Raw genomic sequence first — 12,611 nt, 5'->3', positions numbered from 1 at the left:
TAGAATATCAAAGCCGGTGTGCTTGCCCAACACAAGTTCCCTAAAGTTGTCGTATAATGAGATCCACACTAATTCCTTGAGGTAGCGAATATTGTTCGTCCTGCCAAAGGTTGCTTCTCCATGCCCTGCATGGGTCAATCTTGAGAACTCTCTTCCTTTAGTTCTCCAGTTTGAGCAAGGCGAGTCCGATCAGGTATGTTAAAGTCAATAGTAGGCTGCAAAGCTCGTGCACGTTCAAGTTTCGTAGCTGCGATCATCCTAAAGTTCCCTCCAGCGATGCCATTGACTGATCTAGCTCTATAGAAACAAAAGTACACGGGAGGCCCTTGTGATCGGTCTAAATAACACACCTGGTACCGTCCAAGTAATGCCTCCATCTAAAACCCCAAGGCCACATTTTCACTGCCAGTTGTGTGTCGTACAGTTCCTCTTTGTGACTCCATCACGTAGGTCACCACTCGCTCGTGCTACGTCGATGTGTAACTGGGACTCTAATTCTGACCATCGCGGTATACCACTAAATTACCCACACCCTTCGAGTAAAGACGATGCTCGGTGCATTGCAGAGTTGGAACTCGAAAGCTGAAAAGACGTCCTCCTGTTTCGTCTTTCACGAACCCAGTACCCTGTTGTGCTAAAGGGATTTAAGTTGCGCAATCTTCTAGAATCCTGTGATGAATCTGCGATAGCATCAAGTGAGACCAAGAGATTGCAACATCCTCGAAGGGATCTCTGGTGTCGATCAGTTTCTAACTAAAACGGGTCTTAGCGAGATCCACATGTATTCCCATTTCATCGATTATATGACCAAAAAGGTATCCCTCGCATCCAGAAGTTACATTTATCAAGACTTCACGCGGTGTGGTTCCTTCTTCAGGAGCTCTCAAATAAGATACAAAGCTGCCCATGATGTTCCTTTCTCTTGGAAATGATTCAATGCCGTCAATAAGCATGGTCGATTCATGTGATTCATACAGCTGCTGGTGTGATGATTAGCTCGAAAGTCTTGGAATACAGCGTCGAAATGACTGCACTGCGCTTGGTATGTCGTTGTAGACACATTCTTCCCTTAGACTACCTTCTGACAATAGCTCGCTTGTTATTCAAACCTCAAATGGAAGCTCGACCCCCGCAACTGGTCGTCAGGTTGTCAATATATGGTCGTGGCAAACGGTTCTCAACTATCACCTTATTTAGTTCTTGAAAACCAGTACACATACGAAAAGGCTTATCTTCACGGATATAACTGGGGCTCCTCAAAGAGAAGAACTAGGTTTGACAAAACTCCTGTCCAACAGCTCCTGTAGTTCTTGCAACCCTCCTGGTGCAAGACGGTAAGGCGTATAAGTAATTAGGGTTGCCTCTAGCGCGAGATCAAGCTGAGATTCTGTCTAACAGTTGTGGAAGTAAACCCGAAAGTTCCTTGGGTAGCATACCAAAAGGAATCACGAATGATTGGTGGATCCTCGATCCTCTGTTTCCTTAGCCCTAACATCAATAACGGTTGCTAGTATAGTGGAGTAGTCCCTCCGTAGACACTTCTAGCCTTCATAGCTGAAATGGTGCAAACCTTTGCACCACTCAGACGCTTTAGAACAAATAACGATTCTCCACACAAATTTTCTCCTCACTGGTGTATTTTCCCGATCTCTGGATAACCAATCCACACTAACTACTATATTGCAACCATCAAGGGTAGTGGAAGGAAGGTCGATGTCGAACACCTGTCCCCCAAGGTCGAGTTTGCATCCCAGCGAACATATAAGGATTCAATTGACTTGCATCAGCCGACTCCACAACAGGTTCGGTTTCAAGAAGCATCAGGGTTAAACAGAACTGAGACGAAACGAATAGCTACCCATCCAAGCTATCGTGTTGCTACTACACCTGTATAGCCTATGCCAATACTAAATGTCCTTCCATGAGCTTCATTTCCAGTGTTGTTTTCGTGACAATAATTTCCAGTACTGTCGTCATCCCCTTGGTTGCCGTCACCTTGATTTAACACAGTCAATCCATCTCGAGGTCACCTTCGTTTCCATACTGTAAGCTATGATCACGAGTACCTTGATGTTGGCGTGACTGTTGCCTCTAATATTGTTGCCTGTAACGGTGTCCTGCGTCCTTTCACCAACAAGGTCCATCTTTTCACATTCCGTGCCACGTCCTAAGGCACTACTTATGGTGCGGGCGGTTACACAGTCCGCTCTACAGTCAATCGTCATCGATTTTGTCCCGATTGGTTCATGAGAGTCGACTCCCATGAGTTGCTGGCTGGGGTTAAGGATTCGATTGAAGTTAAATTACTGTTGTTCGTTGTCGGTAACTAGGGTCGTTCAAATGCTGAAGTCGGTAGGGTACTACGTTTACCCTCTTGTCCATCGTTCTTGCAAGTTGACTGAGTAATACATAGTATGTCGCGAGAGTGTTGCGGAAGTGATCACACTTCGGGATCTAAGTCCCAGCATACAAAGATAAGTGAGGAAAGTATAGTCCAATCATTTGACACTGAGCCATCCAACTCAGGGACGTTCGTACTAGCACCTAACATTCTACATAGCTCGCTAGGCGTTCAGATGTGTGATCAGGTGATACTCGATAGCATCGAGATTCGTAAGGATTCAGAAAGGGGTGAAAAGATCATGTTCGAGTAGGAGACAATCACTGCTATGACTCCTATCGACTGCTGAGTTCTAACATAACATCAATTAACAGAGCGGAACCCCTCTCACACTCATTAAGCCTCACTGGGACTCACATGCACCCCACATTATTATTCTGTGTGCACCCATAATAATAAGGCAATTTGCATGCTTATCTCAGTGCCTCTTAACTCGCGCAAAAAGTTTCCCCTCATCCAAACAGCAAACGAAAGATATTACAGGGTTAAGAATCACAATAGCCAATGGATATTGTCACACTAACAGATCACATAACAGGGGTTGGTAACATAAGGGCTCATACTGCTGTGCCAAGTGTGCATTCACGTTGGTAACATAAGGGCTCATACTTCTGTGCCAAGTGTGCATTCACGTGTAATGTTATACATAAGTGTACACTAGATATACTATGCAATAGTAGATGAGAAACGAACCTTGCAGTCTGGAGCTGAGTGTCATGGTCGATTTCGGTACTGTTCGGTTATAGTCTGGTTTTATAAAAAAAAAAACCGTTTTAAAACCAAGTTCACTATAACCAGTGGCTCTGATACCAAACTGTCACACCCCCAAAATACCACCCATGGGAAACCCTACTAGGCGTGTGACAAATCAATAAGGAGCCACTAATCGTATTGAACCAATCACAAGTTGTTAAATAAAGTCATCAATTATTACAGAAAAGTACCGTCAATAAGTTTAAATGAAAACCAACATGTTCAGCGGAAGCAAATAAAAGAAAACATAGTTTAACTGTTTCAAATTTATATGCACGTAATGAATAAACCCATCATTCGGATCCAATCAGCACGACCTATGACCACTCCAGCTACTTCAGACAGCAAGTTCCAAATCCACATAACCTAACGCCCTGCGAGCATGCAACAAGTGTATCAGACAAAGCTGGCGAGTTCACAGTTTAACAAAACATTTTGTTACCAGTTGTATGTAAAACAGTTCACTGACAAATGCAAGTAATATTGTTAATATCTCAATTCCGAACAAGACGGCTCCTGATGTACATGACTGCCCTTTCCCATGTACTCCTATCCAGTACTAGGCCCGACTGGGTCATTAGTTCACATCCGTCCTATCTAGGAGCGGTGTGAGGGTGCCAAACCTAAGTAGCGCTACCAACTAATACCCGTTACTCTCCAGGTAACATAATAAGGGACTTACAAGAATGATAGGTGAGAATATTAACCAATATACCCGTTTTTACCCAAAAGACTTATCCCTCCACGGGATACCCACTGACTGTCCCCAACCACTGGGACGCATGCTCGAATGTAGTGAACTCACCTTTGGTTTGCTCGGTAAGATTAGTTACTCGTTTAACAGTGGATCAAACACGCCCTAACATGGGTACGAGTAACAATCAGTTCCAGGGGTACATACACGACATATTTCACGTACAATTAATTCACGTATTCCGTATTCACATACCATGCGGTCTAATGTATAAGTAACACACATACCATTAAACAAACCGCGACCATTAATCATGCAACACAACCCACAGTAACATTTATCATAAAGTCACCAAGTAAGTGTTTAGGCTTCATACAAATTCACACTACTAAATTCATGTTTCAACATTTTACCGATTGTTATTTCCTCGTCCACCAATATTTATGGTCCAATCAAGTTAATTGCCCACTAAGAAAGTGCGGCCCCTTATTGTCCAGCCCATAAAGAATGTATGTGTGGCCCATTAACTAACCAGCTTATATGCGGCCCACGGACCAATAGTTTCTTAAATTCTGATTTGTTTGTGTAGAGTATGTCTCATTTCAGCATATATATACAACCCAACAATAATATTGACTAGTACAAATAAATGGGCCGGTTGTATTTATTGAACACCAAACTCACTCAACCACTTATTTTGTTATCAATCCATGATCCTGTAATTTTCAATATGACTCACATGCAACATTTACATCATGGCCGACAAGCATAATTTTAATCAAAATCTAATTGGACCTCAATAACATGTAAATCTCAATCACTTTATTCATGTGACCTGACAATGTTATCAAGATGTATATTCGATTAGATCAATACATGGGAATTTAATACACATAACATGCTTACTGACAATCATGCATTTAACATAACATGTTTGATTATATCCACACATGGGCCACCATTTTTAGTCAAGGTTATCCACCTTATTGGGTCATTTACCTTCATATTATTGGACCACTCAAAATGTTGATATATCAACCATACAACCCTAAATACAAAACTACCATATGATCTAACATAAATCCGAGAGCAGAAATCAATTTGTTCACAGCACATTCAATCATTAACACCAACACATTACAGTTTACGGGTTCGTTCCAAACATGTCAAGCAACGAGTTCGTTAATATCAATACATACTATTTACTTTAAACTTTCACAGTGCACATAGTAATAGTGATGATTTCATGCATAACCCTAATTCATCAGTTAATAATTATCCATATAATAGTTTTCCCAACTTTAACACTATTCCAAATCCCAATCGATTATCAACAAAAGTTCTAGCAGGAATCTTATGTTATCCCACTCATGGCATTCGTCCAATTTAAAAGCCAGTCACACTTTGTTAAGAACAATCAATCCATGATAAATGAATACAAATATACTAACCAGAAAATGGATGTTGTTAGGCGCACGAGATAGGCTTCGAGTGAGGAGAAGATGATCATTCGAAGCAAGAGGGAAGGAGGGCTGCCGTCGCTTAGAGGGAGAGGATAGAGCACTAGGGTTTGTATCTTGTGTGGGTGTGTTATGCGCATAAGGAGGAAGGTCCGCATGCAACATCTATCTAGTTCGGTTAGACATAAAGGTTCAGTTGGGTTTGTTTTGGGCTCCCAAAAGTTTGGGCTACTCCATTGACTAGAATAACCCAAGGGTGCGGCCCAAATGGAACGAAGCCATTTAATAGAGAGACGTAAGTGTGTGAAACAACCCAATCCATTTAAATGAAATAAAAAAAATACTTAACTAGGTTCGACTAATAACCGCACAAGCACATATAACTATAATGCAACAACGACGTATAAAACAACACGCACATCTAATAATTTAACATATCCCTCATCCAACTATAGTACAGACAATGACGTATAAAATAATACTGAATCAATGGTCACTGAGCTAGACAACACTAACCTTGAGAGTTCGGGTTGTCACAGTTTGGCCATAAACAGATGTTTGGCCTTAAACCAAACATCTGTTTAAGCTCAACATTTGTTTGACTATTTGTGAATATCTTATTGACTTTTGGTCAACATCTGTTTCAAATTTGGTCAACATCTTATTTTGTAAAAGACGTAAAAAAATAAAGATTTTTTCAAAATCCCAAATCACCCTATCATGTAAGTGCATTGAAGTAAAAGTGGAAATGATATTATTCATATGGTCCTGTTGTGCTTTTGTTTGTCCTATAATATGAGTTCATGATCTAATCCGGTGATTTGAAGACATTGTTGTTTAATCGAATTAGATGGTTGATGTAATGTGGTCGTATTACAAACAAATAGTAATTAATTAATCTAAATAACTTTCCCGAGCCCGGGAAGCAATCCCGGGTAAAAACCTAGTATGTGTATATATATATATATATATATATATATATATATATATATATATAAATCAACTTGAAGACTATGATGAACTATGTGTAGAAAGAATCTATTTTGTTTTTGTATTGTCTATGACTGGGATTTTGGAGTAATGTAACTCCTAACTATTTTTGTTTCTTCACAAATATTTTGTATCAAGTTGACAAGTATATATATACGGATGTGGCATCTCTTCTTTTTATGCTTTGTTATTGTTAGATTTGTTTATTTTGTGACGATTTCAGTATGGATATTTTGCGCGAGATGTGATCGATTTAATCCTATTTTATATATGTAGGTATTGTGATGATGTATTTCATTCGATTTGAGCCCATGAACGACAATATTTATTTTAAATATTCGTCTAATTTCTTCTATATGATTTTTCATATGAAGATCATGGCACCAAGAAGGAGGAACATACGTAACCTTCAAAATCCTCTACCCACAACCCAAGCCGAGCTTGATGCCTTATTAAACCAACGCATTGCTGATGCAATTGCACAACACGAGGCAACACGTGCTCACCAAAATGATGGGCCAAGAGTTCAATCCCCACCAGTAGCCCAAAATTCTGCTAACGGTTGGTTACTCATAACCTTGCAAAGGAATTCTCATTAATATTTATTTGCAAAATATATATTTATGACAATTTGAGAACCAACATTTCAGGATGCACGTATAAACAATTTCTAGATTGCAAACCATTGAATCTTGATGGCACGGGTGGTGCCGTATCATTCGTTCGTTGGACTGAGAACATGGATTCTATGATTCATATGAGCAACTGTACCCCTAATCAAACTGTGTTATATGTATCGGGAATGTTCATGTCTGAAGCTTTGTCATGGTGGAACCTACAAGTACAAATTTTAGGAGACGCAGCAGCTTATGCCATCACGTGGGATAAACTAAAGGAGATGATGAGAGAGAAATACTGTTCGAGAGTGGAGTTGCAAATGTTAGAAACAGAGTTTTCGAATTTAACAATGGATGGACCAGATATCTATGGGTACACCCAACGATTCCATGATCTTTCACGAGTAGTTCCTTATATGGTAACTCCTGAGTTTAAACGAGTTGAACGGTATATTTGGGGATTAACACCTCAGATCCGATGTATGATCACGTCTTCACATCCTACGACAGTCATCGAGGCCATCACAATCTCCGTTAGCCTAACCGAGGAAGCAAAGAGAATGAACAAATTTGATAAGAAAGGTACCAAGAAAACAAAGGATAAACAAGTGGAATCCGCGTCACATGATGATAAACGAAAAATCTATCAATTCAAGAAAGGATCCCAATCAAGCAATAATAAAAAGGAGAACCCCCCAAAGAGAACTGGTAAAGCATTTGTGGCAGCAGCAGAGACGGAACCGAAAGGTTATGTGGGGAATGCATCTAAGTGCAACCGATGCGGTTATCATTACACTAGTAGTTGCCAAACTCTCAAGTGTGACAAGTGCGGGAGGGATGGTTCACCGAACAGAAAAATGTTGGGGTAACAACAAGGTGGTTAAGAAGGAAGGAGGCAGCGGCAACGATAACGAACGAGGGAAAAACCAAGGCTGTTTTTATTGTGGAGATATGGGACACTTCAGGAAGGACTGTCCCAAAGAAAACAAAGGCCGCGGACGAGCCTTTGTGGTTGGAGCTAAAGAGGCGCGACAGGATCCCAACGTAATCATCGGTACGTTCCCTGTCAACGATCATTTCGCTTCTTTTTTGTTTGATATCGGTGCATATTTTAGTTTTATATCTTTAGAATTTAATGATATACTTGGACTAAAGTAAACTAAACTAGATATTACATTCACTATAGAATTAGCAAATGGAAAGGTGATTGAATCCGATAAAATTATTAAAGGGTATTCTTTAGAACTAGGAGGACGAAAATTCAAAATTGACCTAATACCCGTTCAACTGGGTAGTTTTGATATTGTAATTGGAACGGATTGGCTATCCATCAATCAAGCCGAAGTCGTATGTTACGACAATATCATTCGAATTCCCCTTCCTAATAACGAAACACTTCTTGTTCACGGTGAGAAAAATAAAATGCCTTTACAAATTATTTCCTGTATGAAAGCCCGAAAGTGCCTACGAAAAGGATGTATAGCATTCTTAGCGCACATTGTTGACAAAAAGGCCAAGGAGCTAAAACTTGAGGAAATCCCGGTTGTGAAGGAATTCCCTGAAGTCTTTCCTGAAGACTTGCCGGGAATACCACCGCAAGGACAAGTCAAATTCCGAATAGACTTCCAGGTGCCGCACCTGTGGTAAAGGAACCATACCGATTAGGCCCTTCGAAAATGCAAGAATTATCCACACAACTTCAAGAGTTGTTGGACAAGGGTTTCATCAGACCAAGCTACTCACCCTGGGGAGCTCCAGTGTTATTCGTGAAGAAGAAGGATGGAAGTTTTAGGATGTGCATACACTATCGGGAGTTGAATAAACTCATAATCAAGAATCGGTATCCATTACCGAGGATTGACGACTTATTCGATCAACTTCAAGGATCGAGCTATTATTCGAAGATTGATTTGAGATAAGGATACCATCAACTCAAAGTTCAAGAAGAAAGTGTTCCGAAAGTGACATTCCGAACTCGCTACGGTCATTACGAGTTCCTTTTTATGCCTTTTGGTTTAACCAATGCACCAGTAGGGTTCATGGACTTAATGAACTGCGTGTGCAAGCCTTACCTTGACAAGTTCGTGATAGTATTTATCGATGATATATTGATATATTCACGAAACAAGAGTGAACACGAGCACCATCTTAGAACTATTCTTGAGTTGTTGAAAAAGCAGAAACTGTATGCGAAATTATCCAAATGCGAATTTTGGCTTCGCAAAGTTCAATTTCTCGGACACGTAGTCAACGAGAAATGCATACACGTTGATCCATCCAAAATCGAGGCCATAAAGAATTGGAGTGCACCAAAGACACCGACCGAAGTACTCGAATTTTTAGGATTGGCTGGTAATTATCGAAGATTCATTGAGAATTATTCGAAGATTGCTCAATCACTCACTTCTCTCACTCAAAAAGATGAGAAATTTGATTGGCGAGAAAAACAAGAAGCCGCTTTCCAACTACTTAAAGATAAACTCTGTAATGCACCAATTCTATCACTCCCAGTTGGTACGGATGATTTCGTAGTCTATTGTGATGCCTCACGACAAGGATTAGGATGCGTGTTAATGCAAAGAGAGAAAGTTATTGCATACGCATCACGCTAATTAAAAGTTCATGAAAGGAATTATATCACGCATGACCTAGAGTTAGGTGCAGTGCTGTTTGCACTAAAAATTTGGTGTCATTACCTTTATGGTACCAAACGCATGATATTCACGGATCACAAGAGTGTTCAACATATATTTAACCAGAAAGAGTTAAATATGCGCCAAGAACGATGGGTCGAATTGTTGAATGACTATGATTGTGAGATCAAATATCATCTGGGCAAAGCGAAGGTTGTCGCGGATGCTTTAAATCGAAAAGAACGAGTTAAACCTCTGCGTGTACGATCTTTAAAACTCACAATTCATAACGACCTTACCTCTCGAATTCATGATGCTGAGCAAGAAGCATTAAAAGAAGAAAACGTCAAGGCAGAAATGCTTAGAGGTATGGAAAAACATTTAGAGACGAAAGAAAAAGGAGCCTTATACTTCATGAATAGAATTTGGATTCCTCATTTTAGTGGTCTTCGAGGCCTAATTCTTGATGAGGCTCATAAATCCAAATATTCGATACATCCTGGAGCAGATAAGATGTATCACGATCTTAAGGAATTCTATTGGTGGCCTAATATCAAAGGTGATATTGCAACCTATGTTGGAAAATGTCTAACATGCGGTAAAGTTAAGGCCGATTACCCAAAACCTTCTAGATTGCTACAATAACCCGAAGTCCCTAATTGGAAATGGGAACATATTTCTATGGATTTCATAACTAAATTACCCAGGACTTCTCGTGGTCACGGCATGATTTGGGTAATCATCACCGATTAACCAAGTCAGCTCACTTCTTTCCTATACGCGAGAAAGATAATACTAATTAAATCTATCTCAAGGAAATTGTAGCAAGACATGGAGTACCTGTGTCGACAATCTCTGACCGAGACGGTCGCTTTGTATTAAGGATTTGGCAGTCTTTTCAAAAGGCCTTTGGATCCCAATTAAATCTAAGCACGCCTTTCACCCTCAAACTGACGACCAAAGCGAACCCACGATTCAGACCTCAGAAGATATGTTGCGTGCTTGTGTGATGGACTTAGGCGGAAATTGGGACACTCACTTGCCTTTAGTGGAGTTCTCATACAATAAAAGTTATCACACGAGTATTAAAGCCGCACCATTCGAAGTGTTATATGGACGTAAGTGTCGATCTCCGCTATGCTGGGTGGAATTAGGCGACAAACAAATGTTAGGTCCTGAGTTAGTTCAAGAAACTACCGATAAAATATTCAAAATTCGAGACCGTATAAAGGCGGCTCGAGATAGACAGAAAAGCTACGCGGATAGACGTCGCAAACCATTGTCTTTTGAGGTTGGAGACAAGGTGTTGCTAAAAGTCTCGCCATGGAAATGCGTAGCTAGATTCGGGAAGCAAGGAAAGCTTAGCCCGAGATACATAGGACCATACGAAATCTTGGAAAAGACTGGAGACGTCGCTTACAAGTTAAAGTTGCCAGAAACACTCAAAAGCGTTCACGACACTTTTCATGTGTCAAATCTGAAAAAGTGTCTTTCGGATGAATCACTTATTATTCCCCCTGGATGAAATCCGTATTGCTAGGACCCCACACATCAGAATGGATTAGTGAAAAAGGTGAAGCAACTTTCGTATTGCTAGGTTTAAATGGTTGTCGATGGCTTTTAGCACGAAAACATGTTTCACAATCTATTTTTCCATTTGAAGGGAAGAGTTTTGGAAACATGGGATGGGTGTCCCAAACGTCTATGTCATAGCAAGGCTTCCCGGTTTTCAGTTCCATGAGCCAACATCACAGTACCCTGTTGAGCCACTTCATCCACGTAGTACAATCCTTGGCGCTCAATACCACATCCAATAATCACACCCGTCCTGATATCCTGTAGAAGGCAGAAAGTAGGATGCATTAGTACCGTGCAATTTATCTCTTTAGTAATATTGCTGATTGAGAGCAGTTTGTGTGATAATGATGGAACATAAAGACAATTTGATAATTTCATAGTTGGTGAAATTTCAATTGTTCCTCCTCCTTTCACTTGCATCGTTCCGTTGTTTGTGGTGTGGATTTGAGTTTTTCGAGGATTGGACATTGACTGTATGTCTAATGGTTCAAACGTCATGGTTTCAGTGGCACCAGAATCGAATATCCAAGAACTGTTCTTCCCATGATTGATTTCCATTTTTGATTCCTTTTTTTGATTTTTTTTAAAGTTGAAACAGGAGCTGTTTGACACTTCTGTGGAGTTTGCGGAAGACTGATAGGTGGGCAAGAAGGAATTGACGAAGAAAGGAACCGAGGAACCAACTCTATGAAAGGTTAACAGGATTCGAATCAGTCAAGCTGCACAATAATGATAGCCGCGACCAATATCAGACCTACTAAGCATTCGAGAAGAGGAACCGGCTAGCAACAGATCTAAAGGGCCGAACAGAACCGAATCTTGGAAGCGAACGGAAGGATGGAAAGATCGACTTAGGGCGAGAGGTCAAGCCGGGAGAGATAGTGACCTCGCACACTAAGCCTGTTTTCTCATCTTCGTCGAGCCACCGACGACCGGAAAAAGGAATGTTCGTGGGAATGAGTGTTCGTGGGAATGTGGATTTGTTGGTTCGTAGGATTGAACTGTTTTTGACAAAGAATGAATCTTCGTGGGCTTGAAGGTTTGACGAAGAATTGAAGGTTCGTGGGCTTGAACTGTTCATGGATGAGGTATGTTCGTGGATGAGGAATGTTCGTGGATGAGGAATTGTACGGAGATGAGGAATTGTTCGTGGAGATGAGGTGGAGATGAGGACTTGACGAAGAACCTTTATGGTTCCTCGTTGAGTGGGAATGGTGAATTGATGAAGGCTCGCGACGAAGGTTCAAGGGAATGGTTCGTGGGGAAAGTGGTGAATGGGGATAAGGTTCGTGGGATAAGGTTCGTCGGTTGAAAGGTTCATGGATTGAAGAGAAAAATAGAGAACCTTTATTGTTCTTCGTGGGTTGAAAGGTTCGTTGGTTGAAAGGTTCTTCGTGGAAGGTTCGTCGGTTGAAAGGAATGACGAAGAATCAGTGAATTGACGAACCTTTATGGACAAATTATGGTTCTTCGTGGGCAGTGAAT

At 40.7% G+C, this 12,611-nt stretch overlaps 1 protein-coding gene across 1 annotated transcript; it reads left to right on the top strand.

The window, feature by feature from the left end:
* The first annotated feature begins 6,675 nt into the window (after positions 1 to 6,675).
* On the top strand, positions 6,676 to 9,527 carry LOC110906459. Its single transcript, XM_022151590.1, has 4 exons — positions 6,676 to 6,859; positions 6,949 to 7,662; positions 8,102 to 8,262; positions 9,045 to 9,527. Exons 1-4 carry the CDS (start codon positions 6,676 to 6,678, stop codon positions 9,525 to 9,527), a joined length of 1,542 nt encoding a protein of 513 aa, XP_022007282.1.
* Positions 9,528 to 12,611: the final 3,084 nt, after the last annotated feature.

The sequence above is a fragment of the Helianthus annuus genome, chromosome 14 (genome assembly GCF_002127325.2).
Source record: "Helianthus annuus cultivar XRQ/B chromosome 14, HanXRQr2.0-SUNRISE, whole genome shotgun sequence".
NCBI classification, from domain to species: Eukaryota; Viridiplantae; Streptophyta; class Magnoliopsida; order Asterales; family Asteraceae; genus Helianthus; species Helianthus annuus.
Note: the sequence above shows the minus strand (reverse complement) of the source record. Positions and strands in the feature narration are given on the sequence as shown.

Excerpts from the sequence above, each read along its gene's own strand:
- LOC110906459 (XM_022151590.1), top strand. The coding sequence starts at position 6,676 with ATGGCACCAAGAAGGAGGAACATACGTAACCTTCAAAATCCTCTACCC. Across the intron at positions 6,860-6,948 it reads AGCCCAAAATTCTGCTAACG|GATGCACGTATAAACAATTT; the intron begins GTTGGTTACTCA and ends CCAACATTTCAG. Across the intron at positions 8,263-9,044 it reads CCATCAATCAAGCCGAAGTC|AGTGAACACGAGCACCATCT; the intron begins GTATGTTACGAC and ends TCACGAAACAAG.